This window comes from Callithrix jacchus, chromosome 2, assembly GCF_049354715.1.
Source record: "Callithrix jacchus isolate 240 chromosome 2, calJac240_pri, whole genome shotgun sequence".
Lineage (NCBI taxonomy): Eukaryota > Metazoa > Chordata > Mammalia > Primates > Cebidae > Callithrix > Callithrix jacchus.
In genome coordinates this window covers 47320272-47344211 of record NC_133503.1, presented here as the reverse complement: position 1 = coordinate 47344211, position 23940 = coordinate 47320272, and the positions used below count along the sequence as shown (strand labels likewise).

Sequence of the window (23940 nt, the reverse complement as noted above, 5' to 3'; positions counted from 1 at the left end):
ACTTAGTAAAGGGTAACTAATTAAGATATAATGCTTTTGCTATTTTTTAAAATACAATATTGTATTCTGGGATGGTCCATATATTACCTCCCAGTGTGAAATAAACAACTCCTGAGTCTCAGTTTCCTCATTCACTAAAATAATGAACTACTTAGTTGACTCAGTAAATATCTATGATAAAACACAATATACTAGGCATTTTTCTAGGGCACTGAGGATGTCACAATAATCAAGACAGTGTCCTATGTCCTTTTGAAATGTATATTCTAGTGAGCAAGACAGATCACAAATAAAAAAGCAATTGACTGTATGTATATATAATATATATACTGGGAAGAAAAAAATAGAACAGAGAAAGAGGATAGACATTTTTAGAAAATGGGGTGTGAAATTGTAGTTAGGTGTTGAAAGACCTGTCTGAGGAAGTGATGTTTGAGTGGCACCCCTAAGGAAGTGAGGGAGTAATCCACGTGGTCACATTCCAGGGAAAAGAGGCAAAGTGAAAAGGCCCTGAGGTGGGAGTTTACAGTGATGGCCCCCAAAAGTAGCAAAACCAGTGAAATGGTGGGCAGGGAAGGGGAGGGGCATGGCTACAGTTAAGTTTGGAGAAGAGCTGGGGCCAGATCATGTAAGGTCTGGTTAGCTATGATAAGGAATTTGGATTCTGTTCTAAGTGTGATAGGAAGCCACTAGAATTTTATGCAAGCAAGAAATGACCTGACTTACATTTAAAAAATATCATTTTGTCAGGAGACAAATTGAGGGTGGGGTTATTTCAGAGAAAGAAATTGGTGGCTTGGACCCAGGTGCTGGGTCCAGAGGTGATGAGAAGGGTCAGGTGAAAGAATAATTTTCTTTCTTTCTTTTCCTTTTTTGTTTTCTTTCTTTTTTCTAGAGATAGGGTCTCACTTTGTCACCCAGGCTGGAGTGCAATAGCATAATCATCGCTCACAGCAGCCTTGACCTCCTAGGCTCGGGAGATCCTCATACCTCACACGCCCACCCCCCCCCCCCCACCCCCAGGTATCCGAGACTACAGGCATATGTCACCAGACCCAGCTAATTTTTTGTAGAGTTGGGGCTTTGCTATGTTTCCCAGGCTGGTCTCAAACTCCTGGGCTCAAGCAATCCACTCGCCTGGGCCTCCCAAACTGTTGGGATTACAGTGTGAGCCACTTCTCCCAGCCGGGAATCATTTTCAAAATAGAAAGAATGAGTTTGCTGATGTTTTGGTCTTAGGGTATGAGAAGAAGTTTTTTTTTTTTGTCTGATTCACTGGGTAAATGGTGGGCTATTTACTGAGATGGAGAACACTGGGGGAGAGCAGGCTTTTGTGCTGGAAATGAGAAAGGATGAGTTTAGTTTGAAATGCTTTTTAATTATCCATCTTGAGATGCTGGATGGGTGCTGTCTGTGTCTAGGGAAGACTCAATGTAGGGATAAAATTTTGGGAGTCTACAGTGAATAATATTGCAATTGTACTGTATTTTCAGCCACCAGATGGATGTGATCATCTCAGAAAAAAATTTAGATAGACGAGGAAAGAGGATTTAGCCCCATCACTTCAATAGTTAGGGCTTTATACTTGTATATTTCCAACAAAATATTATTCTAGATTCAAAATGTAAAACAGATAGATGTGGACAGAGCTTCTTTACTTCACGTTAGGAAATGGGGCTCAGAGTCCTGCAGGTGGAGCCTTCCCCATGCCTGCCCCAGGCCCAGAAATGCCCATGAGAGCTCACATTGTCAGAGGCTCTAAGAAACAAACATTGAAAAACACAGAGAGTCGAGGTCCTTCCAGATCTAATGATTGGTCCTTCTCTCCCTGGCTGCCAGCCACATCTGTTTAACTAACCCTGGCCAAGGTATCTAAGGGCCCAGGCTGAGCTTCATGGTTCTGTTACATAGATAAACAGATTTCCAGTTTCTTCTTGATAAGATTCAATTAGAAACTAGCAGAAAGAACTATAGAATATCAGAGCTAGGAGTGAACTCAGAGATTTTTTTTTTTTCAATCTCTTCTCTTTACGGAGAAGTGAATGATGATGCTCAGAAAAAAAAGGACTTCCTCCTGGGGACCCTGGAAGAAACAGTCTGGCCCGGCCCCTACATTCATCTATTCATCATGCTGTGGAACAGATGTGATGAAGACAATGAAATTATTTGCAAAAATGGAAATGAACAATTAGTTAAAAAGGTTGATTTTGTGGAGATCAGTGACTGCCCATCCATTACAGACTACAAGGTCATCTGAGAATCTGTGATGGAGGAACTTCGGTAATTTGAAAGTTAACTCTCCTCAATTGGGAATTCTTAGCCTGGAGTTTCTGGATGGGCCTGGAGTTACTGGATTCCTGAATTCAAGGAAGCATGGACTCTCTAGAAAGTGTGCATATGTGTGTATGCATATCTATTTTTGAGGGGCGCAGACCGTTCTTAAGAGTTTACCAGATTCTCAAAGAAATCTGTGATTTCCTACCCTCAAAATGGTTTAAACATTTATTACATTTTTTAATCCTCATAGGAAACAAAATGATTGACCAGTTTAGGCAATGTACTGTTTTAATCATAATGAATGTAGCTACATATTTTCACTAGTTACTGTCCTAATGTAGATCATAAAAAAAGCCATGTTTCTGGGAAAACAAAAAGAACAATAAACCGAGCAAAAAGAAGCATCCATATGTTTTAATCAACAGGCAATCAGTAGGATGTAAATAAACCTTTTGTGACACGTGGCTATACCACACCTCAATATGCCAAAAGCTTTTTGCTATAGTGTTGTTTATTAAATATTTCTACAAAACAAGTCATAATAGGAAGCAATAATTATTTGACTTTTTTTTTTTAAAAAAAAGGACTTGTATTTTTCAATGTTACTTTCATTTTTAACATCTTTTTAATTCCACATTGTAGGACCCTTTGGGCACTGAAATCCAGCTCACTCATGCTTATTTCCTGTAATGGACAAACTTGATGCTAATGTGAGGTATGTTACCTTTCTGTAAATATTGTGCTGTAAACTGTGAACGTTTCTGCTATGACGCCTCTAAAAATCTGTTGTTATAGAGTTATAAAGTTAATGGATGTGGATTTTCTTTGATGTTTCATATATAATCATGTCTATGGTACTGTTTGATTATTAGTGTTTTATCATTTTTGCTTAAGTGAAAAATGTAATATGGCTGTAAATGTTTCCAGTTTCCTATACTAAAAGTCTGCATTATGGAGATGCTGTTTGAAAATAGATTATTCATCTCTGTAATAGGAAAGAGATGTATTTAATTGGGGGTAAAAATAGCTTAAGAATATCTATCTGTACATCTAAACTTGAGACAAATTCACATTGCTTTTCATAGCAGGCTCTAGTTTGTCCACTTCTTTTCTTAACTAGATTATTATATTATGTGACATAATGGTTGCATGGTATAGTTACACAAAGCTAAGTGGTTTTTGTTTCATTTTGATTTGTTTTCCTGTAATTTTCTGCAAACCTTGGAGATGAAATAGTAGTCTGACTCCTAGGGAAGATTTTTTCTTTTTTTTTTCAAAAAGTCTTGCTTTATTTGGCACAATCAAATAGTACAAAGACAAATGTATTCAATAAGGCTTAAATGTTATGAATTGGCATTTGAGGCTGAGAAATGTCCATAGATATCAGTAGCTGGACTACATCCTAAAAAGTGCATGGTTGCTGTAATCATAGAAACTGTTTTTCATTCACTTGAGACCTATAGAAAAGTATATTTCAGGTATAGATCAGGGCCTTGTACCTCTGCGGTTAATGTAGTAGAAAACTATGACAAAAGGAGCTGTCAAATACCTTGACAGAAACTTTAGTGTAATATGACTTGAGTTCCAAGATGTACTATCACCCCAACCAGGGAATTCCTTGAGGGTAGAATGTATCTCATGATCCCTGGCAAAATCCCTGGCACATGGTATTTAATAAAGAGATGTTGATCAGTTTGTCATTACTGTACTATATATATATCAAATAAAGTTGTTATTTCCCAGAAGTACTGACTTGGTGCAGAGTCTTAGAACTTTAACATAGATTATTTGGGCTGGTGCCAGATCTTTAATTATCCTCTAAAAGTTTGTGAAATTATTTGCCCAGAGAAAGCAGAGTGAAATGCAGAGAATCTCAATTTTATTTTTGTTAATTAAAAGACCAGAGTGAGGAATATCATGGTGACACATTATGAAATTGTTTTAAATTTCAGCACTGTATCAAACTGGATGAGTTGGTCAAAATACACTTTTGGGGGAATAATTCAGATATTATGATCCCTAACGTTTCTAGCTTTTAAACATTTGTTTATAGCAGCATTAGATTCTAATGGCAGAACACAATTTGATTAAATGGACATTAGCCATCCTCCTGGGTGCTGTGGAACAATAGTACAGGATACAAGATGATATCACGCCCCAGAATCTCTGGATCATCCTCTCTGTCAGTTTTCTAACCAGATCTCTTCAACATATGTTCCTCCTCATCTACTCCCCCTCTCTATCCACAGTACTAATAACAGGCAAATCCCACAGACTTTCCACTCATGTCCTCTCAGTACAGCCTCTGAGTGTCCATAATAAAAGATGTTTGTAGCCTCACATTTACCAACTTAGGATGTATGCATTGTTAGGAATACATAAGGAATTTAGATGGTATACCAACAACATTTTTATTTTAAAATTAAATGTTTATTTTGAGCTTACCTTCTTATGATGATTAATACTATTTTGACACTTATAATAGTGAAAAATATTTTCTTGTATGATGAATATATTTAAAACATAAAAGTGGCCGGGCTCAGTGGCTCAAGCCTGTAATCCCAGCACTTTGGGAGGCCGAGGTGGGTGGATCACGAGGTCAAGAGATCGAGACCATCCTGGCCAACATGGTGAAACCCCGTTTCTAGTAAAAATACAAAAATTAGCTGGGCGTGGTGGCGTGTGCCTGCAGTCCCAGCTACTCGGGAGGCTGAGACAGGAGAATTGCTTGAACTCAGGAGGCGAGATTGTGCCACTGCACCCCAGCCTGGTGCCTGATGACAGAGTGAGACTCTGTCTCAAAAAAAAAAAAAAAAACTAAAACATAAAAGTAACCTTATTTTTAAAAATATTATACATTTTTATACTGATTAATAGAGGATTGTTCAAAAAAATCGCAAGGATATTATGCAAATGACTAAAGTCTAGAAACCCATGTCCTAGGTGTAATTAGCTAGAGTAAATTTTATCGTTTTAAAAGCATTAACCAGAAATTCTTATCTGGTAAGGGATGTCCCCACTTGGAAAAGTATCTACATAAGGTGAGTACTGAAAGGCCTGGGTTTCTAGACCAGGAGAAGAATCCTTTCACTTGCTCTGAAGATAGAAGAAAACGAATGGGAAAGGGAGTTTGGAGGAGAGACAATTCAGAGAAGGAGAATCTGGGCTCTGTTTGGAAAGGGGCAAAACATTAGTTGTAAGGGACTTTGAGAGTACAATCGCGTATCTTTTTGTTTTTTCTTTAATGTGGTGTGTTCGCTGACCTCTCTGAGGACCCAGTTCTTCAGGAAAATTGTTTAGCTTGGCTGTGAATTGATGTTGAATGTTTCTTTTGTTGAATGTGTGAGTTCAGCATGGGCTGATAGCTGATATTATCTCATTTAATTTTTAAAACAGTCCTACAAGATACATATCATTATTATCCCTATTTTACAATGTGTGGTAACTAAGACACAGAAGGTTAAATAACTTGCTCCAGGTCATAAAACTGCACTGCCTTTTCTTATATATAGATATTTTATCTCAATATGTATGTGCACGTGTGTGTGTGTGTGTGTGTGGGTATATGTACACATTGCTGAGATGACTGACTTTCCTGTCTTGATAAATGGTTTGGAAGAGAGGATGCTTGTGTGAGAATGAACACTCAAAGGAACAGGATGGCAGGAGACTATAAATGACCTAGGGAGATTTCAGAAATCTGAGAGAAAGCTTTAGACTTCCGCAAGTTATAGAATTGAAGGGCTCCAGTCAATTTTCCCCAGATGTCAAGAGACAGAGAAGTCCTAGTTGACATTTTCTATTAAGTAAAATGTCTTACAGTTAAATATTTTGTTCAGCCATACTGATCACTTCATTTTTTATTTGTTTGACGTCATTTAATTGAGTTTTCTAATTCAGCTCGGTCCTTGCTACTATGTGTTCGTCAGCATCCTTGGCAAAAAACATCAGAAACTAACTCTGACTAACATAATCAAAGGTAATTTGGGAGTAGCTATAGTGTACAAGCTCAAAAAATTGCTATGAAAAATGCTGGAGGACCAGGATTAGACATAAAAAAAGAACTTTGGGAGTTCCAGAAAAGTTATAAAATGGAATAATGTCCAACCACAGGAAGAAGTTGTCAGAAGATTGTCTTTATTAGTTATTACACATTAATTAAGCACCTACACTTTGTGTCAGAAAGAGGGAGACAATTTCCTTGGCTTAGGATCTCACAGTGTGCTAAAGACAATCACTGAAATAGAATATTTAATATGATGATAAAAGAATTCTAATAGTAAGATACATACAATGAGCTATGTTCTCTGAACTATAAGGTAAGACTAAAGAGTAGTCATACTAGATCTTGATTTTAGACATATGAGAAGTATTATAAGCATTTTCCTCTTAAGAGTCACCATGGCAGAGAAAGCAGTCGACATAGAATGGATTGAATCATGATGAAAAGCTGGTAGTGAATCAGATCCTAGTTGGGGAGGCAAGTTCCTGATGAGTCCTATCTCTTGGTAAATAGTGTCAGTCAACTTGGCAGTCAACAGGCTGCTCTTTCTAGACAATCTGACACCCACCTCGTCTGTTTTATTGGTCTGTTTTTCCCTCCTCAAGGCTTTGGAGGAGGTAGCTGCATTTTTTTTTTTTTTTGAAGAGTTGAAGAAAGAAAAATGGAAACAGTGGCTTTGGTGATTTTGCAGCCGATACTCTGTAGAACATCTTTGATTTGCATTTGGGGAGTGAGCCTTGCTGGTGCCTTACTATGCTTAATACAGCCCTAAAACACTTAATGCCTGGCCAGGCGCGGTGGCTCACGCCTGTAATTTCAGCACTTTGGGAGGCTGAGGCAGGCGGATCACAAGGTCAAGATATCGACACCATCCTGGCCAACATGGTGAAACACTGTCTCTACTAAAAATACAAAAATCAACTAGGCGTGGTGGCATGCGCCTGTAGTCCCAGCTACTCGGAAGGCTGAGGCAGGAGAATTGCTTGAACCCAGGATGCAGAGATTGCAGTGAGCCGAGATCGCACCACTGCACTCCAGCCTGGCAGTAGAGAGAGACTCAGTCTAAAAAAAAAAACAACCACTTAATGCCTGACTTCAGAGACAGCCATGCTTTTTGATTTTGTTTAACTAACAGATTCTCCCACTGATATGTGGTTTTCCTCAGTTGAAGTGTGATCCCTAAATGCAGCTCAGGTTTCTGTCAGTTTTTTCTTGCTGTTTATTACAATTTGAAAGTTTCTGCTTTCTAAGAAATTTTTTCAGTCAATTTATATTTTAAGTTCCGGAGACTACAAGTTTCAGGCAGGAGATACACAGGTGAAGGAAAGTCCATATATATATAAACCTGCACTTCAAAGTTTCTCAAGATAATGACTCCAGACATTGAGCAGAGGAAAAGTTTATTTTATATCTTGGTTCTTTTTAACTGTAGCTTCCTCCCACCCTTGACTCACCTGCCTGCCCATGTGCTGTCTACACTCTTGTTTTGCTGCCCCTGCAGTCCCTGGGGGCTTCTCCTTTAATAAGAACACCCTCATTTAAGAATCTGCTACTCCTCTACAAAATAACTTGTGCTTTCTTATTGATGTTTCTCGTTAGCAACCAAAAAAGCATCTTACAGAATTGTGAATCATATAAATGGTGGCATTTTCCACCCTTTGCTAAGGTTTCTAGGAAACTGAGAGCCAAATTTATAATCACCACTAATAAGTGTAGAAGATTTCTAGGTATGTTCAATGGCTCTACATGCATTTATTATATTTTCTTACCCTTTTGATCTCTTCATATTGTTTCCTTTGATTTTTAAATAATACATTGATCATTTTTGTAAGCCACTTTAAGGATGTAAAGGAAGAAGGAGGAAAGGGAGAAAGAAATCCAAAAAGGAAGCATTTTCCAGGGAAAGAATCTTTTTGATTCCTTTGGTAGGCTTGATGCCAGGTACTAGGAAGCCACTAAATATTTTTTAACTGAAGATCAAACTGGCAAGCTTTTATACACAACACAGAAAATCTAAGTCAATACCGAAAGCTGAACAATTTAAATATAAAATATGTAATCTTTATATAAAAGCAGTCACCTGCTATACACATGCAACAACATTAATTAAAAACCATAACAAAAGTGAGTAGTTGGCTTCAAATTAGTTACCCAATTGCCTTAATTCTGTCATGGCACCAAGTCGGTATTCATTACTGTAGATCAAGAAATTACATTTATTGGATTTCAGTGTAACCACAAGAATGAATTGAAATTTTCCAATCTTAGCAAATAAAAAAAGATAGAAATTTTTTAAATAGGAAAGTTGATTTTGGGTTTGATTAATACTGGTAAAAGTACATATTACATTTTACTAAAGTCTGAAATGAAATGGTAATTTTAATGCTGAATATTCTAAAGCCTTGAAATAATTCATAGAATTTTAAAAATCAATGTGTGTTAGTTGTTTGCCCTAAAGACTTATTGGTGTGAAATTGATTTGCAGCTGGAGTTAATTCATATTTGTAGCCTGGCAGTCAGAATTGTGAACTTATGCAACTTTAAGGCAATTAGATGTTTTGCAGGAAATCTCTCTTCAGGCTCTGAAATTGTGACATTCATTAGCATATAAGGAGAAAGTGAGTGGGCACCATTTAAAGGGGGTTATTTTTATGTTGCTTTAGAAATGCAAATGAGAATAATACTCAAGTTTATTGCTTGACTGACAAAATGGTGATTATTCAGTTAGTACTTTGATTAGTTCAGGAGCACAGTGAATATGAGGGGGAACTCATCCTATGTTGAAAACCCCTGTGCCTCCTGGGACCACAGGGGACCTAAAGCTAGAGACATCACGAACTACCAGAAGGAAGAAGACACATTTATATTTTGAAAGCAATGGTCTCTTGCAATGTGTGAAATTTTCTGGTTGTGGAATTAAGCTAGCAATCTTCTATATGTGATCCTATACATCTTCTAAAGTGCTCCTAACACAACTTCAACTACCACCACTATGGGATGCTGGAAAATTAGGGTTTATGGAAAAAGTATGATATGAGTTCAAGTCTTGACTTTCCCACTTACTGGCTGTACGACCTTGAAGAATTTATGTAATCTCTCTAAGCCTTCAGTTTTGGCATCTGAAAATGATATTTTTCTTAAGATTATAGGTCATCTTCAGAAAAACTAAGTAAAACTCTTAACATAGTATTTTGCACATGGTGTGCATAGATAAAATGATAAATGTGTCTTTAGTCATCACAAGTATCATGAGAAGTAGGTATTTATTATCCAAAGACTGATACTTAATTGCTATACTCCATAAGTTTCTTGATTGCTTAAATTTAGTATCCATTTATTTACTGGGCTGACCTTAATAATCAGTAATTAAAATTTTTGAATATCTATCCCTGATCATGCCCATTCTCTGGTGAGGAAACGAGGGTTTCCAAAGGTGATAGAAAACCTTCAATGTTGCAGCTAATAAGTGGCTTAGTCGGAATGAAACCACTGGCCTTCTATAACTTATTTAGCACCATTTTCTCTCTACTCTGCAGCTTCCATGGACTTGGGCTCAGTTCTGTTTGGGAATTGGAGAATCTGGGTTAAGATCCTGGGTCTCTTTGACTCCTGGTCTTGTGCTGGATTCCATACAGCCAGCTCTCCTTTATATGCAATCAATTTCTTGATTGGTGACCCCTGTTTACAAGAAAATACCCCTGGCTTATTTCTTTCTGCTTTTATATCTGTCAATGTCCAGGCAGGAAAATGGAAACTGTTTATATATTTCAAGCAAAGGGAGATTTAGTGCAGGTCACAGAGCTCCGGGGCAGAGCAGGGAGACAGAGATGTTAACCAGAGGTCAGGAAGCCTCATGATTCTCCTTGCTGTTATGAGTCTGCTGGAAGCACTGCCATTGCCACACTTCTGGAACCATTTGCTGTTGCTCTCACTGCTTATAGCATCTCCAAATACAGAAGAAAAAGACTCCTCTTTCTCCCCTCATCTCCCAAATTTCTATCTTGAGTCTCATTTGGAAAACATAACCAGAAGCCAGTGGGAAAGAAAGTCTGAAAAATATAGTTTTCAGGCTTCTGGCTCTCACTAATTGATATAAGTGCATAAAAACTGTGGCAAATAACAGATATAGCTTCCCCACTATAAAAGCTTGGGTTCTTCGGGAACTTACTGCTGTGGAGCCTGATTCACCCGGCTTTAGAAACCTGAGGGTGCAGATGTGATTGCATTAATAGAAGTATGTGAATCTCAATCTGCTTGACTGCAGGAAGTTCAGTCTTTTGTGCAGTTTACCTTGCCAGCCTGTTTTGAAGAATTTGATTATTACTAAAAGGGGTGCTCCTAAGTGTCCTGACTTTGTTTTGCTTGCCAAGCTGAACCTCGACAGCTTCCAGCTTTATCAGTTCCACTGGGGCATACTTTGAATTGCAGCCTGCTAAATGAGCAGTCTGTAGGCCTCAAAGCTTGCCCCTGGACTTTGGCAAAGCAGAAGCTCCTTGATAATGAAAATCCACCTCATTTCACATGTGAAATGAGAATATGTCTCCATGTCATACTTGATCAAAGTGGCTCCCATACTAAAACTGCTTGAGACAGAAGTATTTCAGATACAAGCAAGCATTGTAGCATTTCAAATTCTCAGACCTAATCTTCCCTGGAACACACGGTGGGTTGGGTTATGATGAATTTTGGTATCAACAGTTACATATTCTCAGAATTAGTATTGACCTGCATCGTTCTGGGTCTGTTGCTCAGTCAACCCTGGTGTATCTGGCTTCTTTTTTTATGACACCTTGTTATTCCTCCCTGCAGTTTGCTTCTTTTATTACCAATTTTTATTTAAATGTCACATTTTAATGAGATTTTTTAGATAGTTTCTTAGGACCTGTGCAAATCAGTGGATACAAATAGCTTGGCAGGGGTAGAAGTATTGCCCAAATAAAAAAGAAAAAAACATTACAAGATCTTTGTGACTTTCAGCTCAAGCCCAGTCAGAATTTCCTCTGTATCTAATGGATTACAGCATTGTCTAGATGGAAGGGTCACCTGGTTTCCTGTAAGACTGTGTCTTTTTGTCCCACTTTATAAGCAGGCTGTAATGAGATTCAAGAAATGTGATTGATGTTGTGAATTATTTACAATTTCTTAGAAGCTCTTTTCCATAAGCCTTGCCTATGACTTGTGGCTTCTTGCCGTCCTACAAAGCACAGTACACAAAAGAAATAAAAAAAATTTCAGAGAGGTTAAGTGATTTTTTTCCTCTGCTTATATAGCTAATAAGTAATTAACCTGGGATTAAAATCCAAGTCGTTGCTTTCAAAATCACTGCCTTTTTCAAATTATCTCCCAGCTCCCAAAGACAAACGATCTCCCAAGGTATATATAATTTAGATTAAAATGTTGCTCAACCATGAATAAATCTGTGAAAATTGATTTGGACAATAAAAGGAAAATATTAAATCACTGTTGTTTGATGCCTTGAATGTTTGACAGGAAGAACTCACTCTGGATCAAACATCTCTCCAAACATGTTACCCATGTGATCTCACTGATAGTGGCCCCAACATTACCTATGAGGCAACTGAGGCAGAGAAGAATCATTATTTTGCCCAAAGTCACATTTCTAGAAAGAGGCAAAGCTAGTATTTTCACCTAAATTTGTGTGATATCAGAGCCTATCCTTTGAACTTCAATGGTTTGCTTTTCTAAAGATTTCTTTGTGGCAGAAGGTCTATCATTTGACATTTTAGACTTAGGTTCTCAAACTGAAGGCCTAGCAGATAGGTTCATTTGGCCTGTCCAGGGTTTTAAAAATTGATTAAAATCCTTTTAGGGAACCTGGGCACTCTGCAATTTACCAGAGTCATAACTGTGAGTCTCTATTGTCTGAAAGGAAGCCATCTTGAACTGTCAAGTATTACAACAGCTTGCAGTTGTTCAGTGTGCAATCTGCCTGCCTCGCCCTGGAGGCCTTTTCACCTTATCACTTTCATGTTGAAAACAGTAGTAAGAATTATCCTCAACTTTGTAGAACCATATTATGACATTTAGTACCTGCTATTTTCTCCCTGGAATTCTGTTTTATTACCATTTAGCAAATAGGGTTGTGTTGAATTTCAGACATTTTTTCAATTGGAACAGATTTCTAAATAAATACCTGCTAAATGATTACCATGTTATCAGTCAGGTAATAATGTTCAGGCAATGCTTTTATTTGCATTTTTAAAGAATGTAAGAAGAATATTTTTTTCTGTTTTCTACCCACTCACTTACTCTTTAGCTTATAATGACTTCATTTAATTTCAGAAGGTTTTATACAACATTCTTATCTTTAAATATTCAATACTATTATACCTTTGTGCATATCAGATATAGATGCATATTTATTTTAAGCTTTCTCTATCAATAGTGTAACTGACGTTTCTAGCCTCATCTTATCTCAGATGCCACCACTGCTCATTATATGCAATTACTGCATTTCAAATTCTCAAAAGATGAATTCCAGAAAAAGTGTATATGCAAACAGATACATTAGAGTCATATTTTAAATGTTAAAAAAATTGGCAAACTTCTTAGCATTCAAAAAATGTTGGTAACTGTAAGTACAGCGGCATTGTAGAAAACTAAATATGAAAGTTCAGAAATACGATCTATCAGTCTGCACAGAAGACAGAAAAGTGTCAGGCATGTAGGAAGCATGATGGAGGCTGAATGCCAATAAGGTTACAGGGTTGACAGGAGGAGGGGCACGAGGAAACCATGACAGTAGTCCAGGGGACGTAGGATAAGGACCAGAAGGAAGAAGAAGGGAGTGAGGTAAAGGAAAGGACATAGACCCTAGAGAAATTTATGAAGTAGCATTTCTGGTAGATTATGATGAATTGCATGAGGAGGAAGAGGAAGGTATTTCTAAAGTGACCTTGGAGAGGAAGTGTGGTGCATAGGGAACGAGGACTTAGTTTGGCGTTGATTGAGATGGAGAAAACTGAGACATTCAGGTAAAGCATGTCTGCAGAAAGTTGGCTAACTTAGTGTGCCTTTCAGTTGGGAAATATTTTGGGGAGGATTCTAATTACATCTGCTGTATGCTTAATTAAATAGAAAAGAAATTGACTCCAAAAAAGGGCTAATGATCTAGAGCAGTAAAAGGTAAGCCTCTCTCCAAATATTAATATCCAGAAAGCTACCTTTATGTGCAACATCTGCCTTCTTCCGACTGAAGGGATCATTTTATTCTTTCATTTGCAACGACTACAAGCATTTTGCACAATTCTGAAGTGTGTAAAGGTTAAAACTACGACCTTTCTGATCTGAACTCAGAAAGCTTATGAGAGAAAAATCACCTGTTGCGTATTCATTGGTAAAGTGAGAAATACTATTTTCTTTGTACTTTCACTTCTAGTCAATCCGATTGTGAGAGCTGAGTCTAATATATTTAATAGTAAATACATTTTTTATGACTCATGAGGGTTACAGTGTAAGAAACGAGTAAATTTTTGGAAAATAAATAGTGCATTGAGTTACTGTGAGTTTTAGACGAGCTATGATAATTAAGAGTTTCAACTAACTTAACACTTTAGTAGAGGATAAGATAAAATCCCCTCCCTAAAAGGGAATGTTTTGATGGCTTGTCCTGGAATTGAACTGAATTTTATCATTGCACCACTGACAGACATTTTGCAAAACAAATTGAGTCATGCCATGGAGTACTGAGAATCGGAAAAATTGTGACTGATTTCTATTTGTAACTTCGAATATGTTATTTTCTAAGGTTGCGTTGCTGTTAGAATCACCCAGATTGACACCCCTAACTGAGGGCAAGGTGTATCAGCCAACCAGTCTTTCATGACTGAGTGACTCAGACCACTTCTCTGGACAGTCAAGCCTGAGGGTTGTGACTTTCTACACCAGTGAGAGAGAAATTGGCTATGAGTAGAGACTGGTCTTGGAATTCATAAAGCACATTTGTGTGAACAAAATCAGAAAAGAGGAGGGTTCAATCCACTTCAAGAAAGAAACTTTACTTCCAATAATCTTTTTTTTTTTTTTTGAGGAACATTGATGCTGCTAATTAAGAGTGGGGAAGTTGAAAAGTATTTAAAATATCTCATCTAGTCAAAAATTCCTAAGCTGTTAGTCATGTATTTCTTAAAGCTATAAATCATATTTGATTAATTTTGACATGCTTCTATCCAATTATGTTGAACTGATGAGGTTTTACTCTGGAAATAATAACTAGTACCCTTTTTATACCAGCTTAATTTTAGCAGTGTTTTATTTGGAATTATGTAACTTTTACTCTGCCACCCTCTCTCTACCCTTCCTGTCATTGCTGTCTTAAGACTGCCATCTCTTTTCTGCATGATTGGCATCATCTCCAAACTCCTTTTGACTGTAGTCCTCCCTACCTCCAATTCATTTTTTGACCAGATGACTGGCCGTCTTTCTACAGCCTAAGTCCCAGTCTTTCTTTCATCACCTCTTTCTTTGGTCAGTTTCCTTCTCGAACCTCAAGTATGAAGTCAGTTATCATCTCCTGACCCCCAAGCCTCCCTACCCCTTCTCTATGCTCCCAGACCGCTCTCTACAAATTGCTGTTATCAATGATTTATAATCGTCATCATTGTTTGTAATTGTTCGTTTAACATGCCTACCTCTGCTGACTTCATATGCCTGGTATTTAGTCTGACATCTTATAATGTTAGAAGAATTTCACTAAAATTGAAAATGGCTTTGTTTTATTTTTTGACTTTTTAAGCAATATCTCCACATCATTAAAGGGCCATGATAGAAAGTTTTGTGCCCAATGGATATTAATAACCATCACCCCCTCCAACCTATCCCCCCAAAACTTTCCCCACAACACACTGAATTTCACCTGCAGCCTGGAATCTGAGGCTATAGGATTTGGAGAGGAGACCAAAGGGTGAAAAGAACACAAGTTCTCTGTTTGAAGTTGAAAAGGCTTCTCCTGTGGTGCTGTTTGCAGATTTCATGGCAGGGGATCACTAATGACAGGGACAACATGCCCTTTATTTTGTATCCCTTAGGCGGGATCTATTCCTTTGCTCAGGTTGCCACCCTCACCACCATCCCTGCTGCTACTAGCTAACAGGCACTGAATGCTCAATTAGTGTAAGTGCTGTGTTCAACTCTTCACAAGTATTTTCTTGTGCACTCCATATGACTAGTCTATGAAGGAGTGCTCTTATTATCTGCATTTCATATTAAGAGGCACAAAAGTTAATTAGCTTGCCCAAATTTACACAATTAATAATAAAAGATAGGGCCAACCAGCCAAACCTGGGAGGTCTGATTGCAGAGCTCAGATGCCTGACTATCACATTACAGCTATTTGTAGAATTTGCAGACACTAGTATTATTACACCAGTTCCTAAGACCAGCATTACTCCTCTTACCTCTGCAAGTGCTATTACTGCTACAGCTGTTACTGTTCATTTTATTTCTACTGTCTCTACTATCATAACCGTAAACTCCCAAGACCTTGTTTGTTCCAGGTGCTGTGCTAAGGGCTTTAAGACCATGCCTTGTGTCACTGGGTCAGCAATACAAATAGTCCACTCTACTCTAAGAAGGAATGTCTATATCATCCCAGACAGGTGAGGCCATGTGCTCTGTGATTCAGGACCCCCTCCAAGAAAATCGGGGAGGGCGAAATGCCCTTTCAATAACCTTTCTATTTCTCTATGATTCATTCTCTAGGAATTCTTTCTCATCTCTAATCAGAAATCCTTCAGCTGCTGTTACCTCTTTTATTTATTTTATTTCATCTTTTTGCCATCCTTAGAGGTGACTGACATCAGCTGAGGACCTAGAATGTTAGCACAGGAACACTCCTAAAGAGGGTTGAACTCCTCGCCACGTATCAGAATTCCATTCCCACACTGCAGGATCCTAGAAAGCAGTAACTCTGCTTGGGCTTGAAAACTCCAGTCCTCTTTTTAAGTATCCAGGTAATTGATTACATTTGACTTTGCAGTTAACTAAACCTAGATTATTACATGTATCAGTGGAGAAAAGCAACAACAGTGAGATTGTGTCAAATCACGCAATATTTTAATAGGTCTGACAACAGGTTTTGTTTTATGGGATGTTAAGCTCATCCTTCGCTCCTTTGCTCCTCTCATTTTCTCTGCTGTTGTTAAGCATCCTAGTATTTCATTTGTCCGGTTGCTGTCCCCATCTCTTGTCTCTTCCCACAGAGTAGATATTGTCTGTATCTATGGAGAAGTCTTGGCTACTTATTTTCCTCACTGGGCTTGCTAAGATTTCCTTAAGATAAGTTCAAATGGCCAGATTTTCCTGCCTAACTGAAAGTCCCTGGGGGCAAGGAACTTGGTTCCATTTCAGTCTCTGAACATTTTCTAAGTGGGTAACTCTGGTTTAGGAATGGCTGGTGCCTTTTCTGTTCTGTTGCCTTTTCTCATTCCCTCCTGTCTTTTCCTCCTCTTCCTTCCCTGCATTGCATTCTGCTTGCCTTGTCTTCCCTGTTCCTCTTTCTCTCTTGAATTTCCACTCTGCTCAACACTCCTGCTCTCCTTCATATTCAAAATTTATATTTTTCTACCTCTTTTTCCTCAACATCTCTATCTCCCACAGGTTCCTCCCTCACTTAGTTTATTGGACATACATTTCCCTTTTGCTTTACAAATAGATTTTTAGGAGTACTTGCATACATATTTATTATGTGACAAATATTCACCAACTATCAATAATATGTATGGCTGTTTGTGGTTAAAAAGGAGTATGAGATAACAATTCTGGCTAGTGATAAAACCTTATATTAATGATTTATTTGTATAGTACTTCAAAGTTGCAATGTGCTTTCACATACATTGTTATCTAAATCTCACAAACTGCGGTAAAATAAGGGCAAGTATCATTAACCCAACTTATAGATAAGGAAAATGAAAATTTGAGAGGTATGAAAGATATTTTCTTTTGCAATTAAAGACACGCTGCTAGTAAATAACAGACCCAGTTTTGAATCTGAAGTTTTGTTTGAGTTCAATGTTTTCTTACTATACATGTGTCAGTAAGTAAACACAGGAGTATCAAAAGGATATCAGCCTGACAACGATGGCATCACAATATGGTAAACTATTGGTAGTAAACTATTGGTAGAGAGGCATGTTGGTTTCGTAGTGTTGTAGGCTGGAACACGTGGAAAGGTTAAGTAAAGTTTGGTGAGATGTGGCTGGGATTTGAAGACACAGTAACCCATCAGGATAGGGCTGGTTGTAGAGAAACATAACAGGTACATGAGGAAAGATTAGTCTACAAAGCAGTGTTGTAATAAGCAGATAGCATTAGGCAAATCCTGTAAATTAGACCATAGCAATAGATAATCTGGAAGCTGACAATTTTAAACCACAAAGAAATTTCTTAGTTTACTTAGAGAAGTTTCTCAAAATGTTGAGAAACTGTTGGAGTTCCTAAATTGGAAGGAATGATCAGGTAGACAGACTCCTGATCCTGAAGCTCCTGGAGTTTGGAGCAATTATTACAAGAGGCAGTCAGAACATCAGGATGCATTTGGATGCCAGTCAAAGCAAAGTGACATCTGGGTCACAGGATCCATACAGAAGCCAAGAGCTCAGAGCTGGGATCCAAATAAGCAGCAAGAATGACTTGATGTTGAATATTGTCAGTAATTCAGAATGAAGTATTGAAATGACCTTTGAATCACCTTTATTGTGGATGAACCAGATCTCCAGGGCAAGTTCTAATAATGTTAAGCATGCCCTGTAGACCATTTTTTTTTTTAAAAAAAAAAAAGACAAATGAAAAGGAAATTTCACGGTGAATGTACATCATCAGGAGAGACTTCACTAGAAGCTATCCCTTGAAGTACAGAAAAAAATAGATTATCCATGGAATTACTAAATATCTGAAGAGTGCTGTTAGTATTCTTACAGTTTTAATAAGAGAAACTTAATTCAAAATGGTTTCAGCAACAGTGAGAATTTACTAGCTTACCTAATTGAAAAGTTCAAGAACACAACTTGCTGGACCACAGCCTCAAAATTAGGTTATTTTGGCTCATAGGGTTTGGAAAGAGCAGGAGTTCAGAGAAGACAACTAAGAGAGTAGAATCCAATTGTGCTGGTTGGCTGATCACACTGGAGGTTTTTATGCCAAGGGCAAAGCCTACTTCTGACTCTCTGTCATGCATGGGCAGCTCTGAAATCTTGATTATAGATAGAAGCAATATGTTGGAATCCCCTCTCAGTGAACTGCTTTCTTGTTAGGAATTGGAAGACATGAAGTTAAATACCCTTGAATTTCAAAGAACCTCTTCTTATGAACAAACACTAATGAGTCTCCCGAATTCAAACAAATAATTACAGTTAAAATGTAATTTTCACTGTGACAAATGATTCAGCTAATATTCCTTCCTATTTATGGATATTTTTCTGACATATGCAAATGTAATTGTATACATATGTAATGAATGGGTGTACATGTGAGGAGGTGGCAGTGACTGTTCTTCTAAAGTGTGTATTCCGACATGGTATGAGTTGTGTGGTTACAGCAGCTGTTGAGTCTCAATGTGGTTTCCTTTTGGTTAGTCTGAGACAAGGCTCTGCTTGAGATGGAGAAGATAGTGAGGGCTAGGTCAAGGCTTCCTAAATATCATCTTATCACAGAAACTTGGAGAGAGAGGAAAGGGACTTTACAGAGCAGGTTGTCCAGTAGAAATATAATGCAGACCACAAATGCTAGCCACATATGTGATTTTAAATTTTCTTACAACTATGTTAAAAATAATTAAAAAGAAACAGGTGAAGCCAATTTTAATAGTTTATTCAATTTAGCTTAACATATCCAAAGCATTATTTCTGCCTATGCTCAATATATGAATTATTAAAATAGTATATATTTTTGTACTTAGTTTTCAAAACTCAGTGGCACATTTTCCACTTACAGCTCAGCTGAATTCGGTCCAGCCACATTTTAAGTATTAAACATGACTAGTGGCTACCATACCAGACAGTACAATTCTAGAACATACATTCCAAGATCAGCAAGTTACTCGAGTGGGTCACCAGCTTCCCTTCCTATTGCCATCCACACTGGAAACACTGCCAATCTATCATTCTTTATTCCTGTACCTGGTTCTGTTGTGACTTCACCTTCCTTTTCAACACAATGTTTAAGGCTGCCATTACAAACTGATCAGTTTCTTGGCAAGCAACTTAAAACCATTTTGCCAGCACAGATGGTTCAGCTTCTGACTTTTCTTCTCTTTTCCTCCACCTTCATTGTTGAGGCTGTGAAGCTCTCAGTGGATTTGGTACAGTTACTCTGCCCTTGCCTGACCTTGCCCCAGGTGAACATCCAGCCCTCAAGGATGGAGTCTCTTTTGCTCACATTGCCTCTTTTCCCCTAATATATCAACACATTTAGTTTCCCAAACTCAGCTTGTCTGTTGCTTGTTTCTTATACCCTGGCTATTTATAATGAGTATTTTTAGCATGAAATACCTCAGAGCTTTTAATTTTTTTTGGTATCCTTTTTTTATATTATCAATTGCCTCATTTCAGAATAAACAGACTATATTTTCCAAGTTCCTTCTTTGGACCTGATATGTTTCATGCTTTTCTGTTTTCTTTTGTGACTCTGTCAAGTTACAGCTCATTTCCTGCTTTGGCCTTCTTTTTTGATCTTCCTCCTACAGCTTGTACAATCTTGGCTGGACCAGGCAAACCACACACAAAGAAGTGTGAGGATACCCTCCTCTGTGGATTTGCAGTCGTGTTTTCAACTTTGCATTGCGTCAGTGGCTAGGCTGTGTGGGCTCCTGCTGGCTTCATTAGTGTTTTCCTTGGGCTTCACCGCAGATCCCTATTGATAGCCCCACGTTGTGTGTACATAGAATTTGGTCTGCAGCAAGAATCTGAACAAAAACAATTTTGTTTTGAATTGAGAGCAGGCAGTACCTTGGGTTTTCATTCCATAATTAACTTAAATGATTACCCAGTTTTCAAAAAGATTTTGCTTTGTCAAAAAAAAAATATATATATATATCTAATTTAGTAAAGTATCTTAATTTTCTTTGAACAGGCAGGGTTTGTAAGGACTTTTTTTCTTGCAAGCTTCATTAATTGTAGTTCATTAGAACTTCATAGATTATTAAAACTGGAAGGGACCTTAAAAATGATCTGGCCCAGTCCCAGTGTTTACAAATTAGAACAATTAGGTCTGGTGAAAATGGGAGATGTCCCAAGTCACCTACAATGGTCAAAAACAAAATTGGACTGAATTCTCAAGTTTCCTTACTCCAAAATCAAAACTCCTTATTCCTCTGTCCTTTTTCTTTTTCCTCTCTCTTCCTTCTTTCCTCCTCCATTCTTTCCTTACTTTCTTCTTTTCTTTCTTCATTCACTTTCTTTTCAATCTTACTAGAGAATCAAGATTATCTCCACTAAAATATAACCTTTACAGAATATAGTCAAGATATACCCTAACTCAATCTAAATAAAAGTGACTGGAATCAGCTGTATGTGTTATAATCCTAAGTATACTTCTGTGGTCACCAAAGCTTAAGTTATAATAGCTGGCAATTTGTATTAAACTGACAGTGGCCCTTAACTTTGAACTTTTAATATTCACATTCATTTCTTGAATGAGGACTTTAATGATTAACCAAATTTGAGGTTGACATGAAGGAATAGTGACAGGTTGAGCAGCCTCATACGAGGTCCCAGAAGAACGGAAAAGCAGGCACTAATGGGTTAAAGGTATGTGCAAGGTTAAAGTCAACAAAGGATGGTGGAATGCCCTGGAGCTTAGCACAGCAGTGAGCTGTTATCATCCCTGTGCCTGAAGGGCCGAGGGGAAAGAGTCATCACCAGACTCCACAGAGAGATCAGGAACATAGCTACTGCCAACCTGTAACCCACCAAGGCGGGAGATGAAGAAATGCCATGACTTCACTCTCTTGGTAATCTGTCCTGTTGAGTAAACCCAACTGGAAGCCGGAGGAAAAGGAGCTGGTTGATATGGTCCATATGCTGCGCCTGGCTGGAGAAAAGTGTGAAATGGATCAGAAAGAGCAGATGGAGCACACAGGACAATGGTAGTGAAAGGTTGCTGCTTTTGGCTGTACAGTATCTATTCCCCTTTTCCTTGCTGATAGCACCTTGATTTTGCTTTGGAGGAATGAATCCTCCTTGACTTTTGGGCTCCTGAGTTTTGGGTGGGGTGAGCTATGTCACCAGGCTTCAGAGTGGGCATGTTCTGTAGGTCTGGCCCCACTCAGAGCACCTGACCCCTGGCTACAGTGATTCAGAAGGGTACAATCAGAATGATTCCCAAGACTAAATCAGAGTGCTGCTTTTTCCCCTAGAGCTCTTGAGAACATAGAGGCCTAGAGATGCTGATGGCCATCTCCTCATATTTTGGAGAGTCTGCCCAGTGATGAAGCCATAGCTGAAGAGGTAATTGTTGAGAGACAGTGGGAGTGAGGCTAAGTCTTACTGACTTATTTGAGTCTGTGACTTCCTTCCACTGTGCATTCACCTAGCCCCTCCTACTGTAACTTTTAGCAATGCAGCCACACTTTGCTTTTGCTTGAGTCACTTTGAGTTGAAGTTTCTGAAATTTGAAACCAGAGTCCTGATTAATTCATTACCGTAAGAACCAGGCAAAGACTTGACTAGCGTAATACTACAAGCAGTGTGTGTTAGGCTGTGCTTGCATAGCTATAAATACCTGAGACTGGGTAATATATAAACAGAAGAGGTTTAATTGGCTCATGGTTGGTCAGTCTGTACCGGCATCTGCTTGACTTCTGGGGAAGCCCCAGGGAGCCTTTATTCATGGCAGAAGGTGAAGCAGAAGCAGAAGCAGGCACCAAAGCAGGACCAAGAGAGAGGAAAGCAAGAGAGACCACACACTTGTAAACAACCAGATCTCATGAGACATCACTCACTATTGTGAGAACAGCACAAAGGAGATGGCATTGAAGTATTCATGAGAAATCTACTCCCATGATCCAGTTACCTCCCACCAGGCTCCACCTCCAACAATGGGGATTACAATTCAATGTAAGATTTAGAGTGGACAAATATCCAAACCTTATCAAAATGGAAAGGAAATAATGATATAAGATTCTGGAATTAATAAAAACAACTATGATTGGGTTCAGGTGATTAACAGGAAAATGCAATAAGACTAGTAGAGTTATCTTGCAGCTGATCATTTATCCTGTTAATTACTCTTCCAAGTTTCATTAAAATAGTTAAATGATCCTGATGTAGTGCAGATCCTGGTGTATGTTGGCTATTGTGGAGTTTATAAGGTAAGTTATAACCTTTTTATATGGGTAATAGAAGAAAAAATTCTGTATGTACAAAAAATAATCTAGAAGGATATGCACCATTGCTTTCATTTACATTTCATTATCCTTTCTGGTGAAGATGATCACAGATACTGAAGTTCATTCACGTGTTGATATTTTTCCATTTTTTTTGTTAATGATCATCTATTGCTTTGTAATAAGAACAAAATAAAGCAGACTTATTATAGTCAACAATATTATATTATCACAGCAACTGAAGAGGGTAAATGCTGATCACAAGGGAGAGGAGTTGCTCACTAGCAGATAGAACATGCCCTTGTAATTTATCAGCTAAGTGAATGGACTGCTATGGGAGGGAAAGAAAGCTCGCCTATTAGGATCCGGAGGGAGGGTGTTAAAATAACTCAGCCTACAGGTAATGCAGCCCTGAACTAGAGAAATAGAAACAGACCATTTTTACCTACTTTCCCGTCTTGAGATAATGATCATTATAACACGCTGTGTCAACTTTCCATGAAGGAGAATTCCAAACATATTTTGGAAAAATAAACCGCCAGAAGGGTTTAAAATAAGTGTGCCTTTTCTCTTTCTCAGGCATCTCCAACAGCATGTATGTCAAAAAGCAGTAACCCCTGTGGTTATCGAGACAGTTCACTTGCAAACTCCTCATATTTCTCCTTCGTGTGGATGCCCAGAATCCATTCATTCGGCTAATACATGGCCCTTGTTGCCTAGCAACATTTGTGGAATTGCTATGTGTGCTTCTTAATCACTGTAAAGTCTTGTCCTTTATTTTATATTGAAATATAGAAAAGGAGAGAAAGCTCATGGAAAACAAAGGGAAAAGATAATGGCCAAACTATATCTTCCAGCTGCAAATTAAAGCATAGCATCTGGTTAAATTTAGACAGGACGACATTTTTCAAAAAACTGGTTTGGGTAGCACTGGAGAAATTGATTGACAAGTGAAAGTCCTGAATCAGCATTTTACCTGAGCAGTCTGCAAGAAGAGGATCCAGGAATTTAACCACTTAACATACCTTTAGGAGTTTACTATCCACTAGGCTATGAGGGCTGAAGAAAGCCTCCACTCACTCTTTTTCTCAGATAGTTGTGATGAGCAATTTTTATTGGAAGGACAACATCGTATTAGAATTGTTCCGAAATGCCCTGGCTTCTGATGATCCTTCTGGAACTTATAAAATTTGTATTTTCAGATTCTACAACTTCTGAGATAGTGTAAATTCCATTAATTTATTCTTCCCTGGAGTCAAATCTCACTCAAAACTTTCTAAGATTAATACTTAGGGTGAATTTTCACAGTAAAAAAAATCCT

The 23940-nt window shown here is 38.1% G+C and overlaps 1 protein-coding gene across 4 annotated transcripts in view; it reads left to right on the top strand.

Annotated features, from left to right (window-relative positions):
- Nucleotides 1-23940, top strand: part of HTR4 (5-hydroxytryptamine receptor 4) — a 212425-nt gene that overhangs the window by 14112 nt on the left and 174373 nt on the right. For all 4 annotated transcript variants that reach the window (XM_002744348.7, XM_035288086.3, XM_008987493.5 and 1 more), the window contains exon 2: nucleotides 2920-2992. In XM_002744348.7, coding sequence (XP_002744394.1) covers nucleotides 2967-2992 — 26 coding nt within the window. In that variant the 5' untranslated portion in view covers nucleotides 2920-2966. The remainder of the gene's footprint in view (nucleotides 1-2919; nucleotides 2993-23940) is intronic.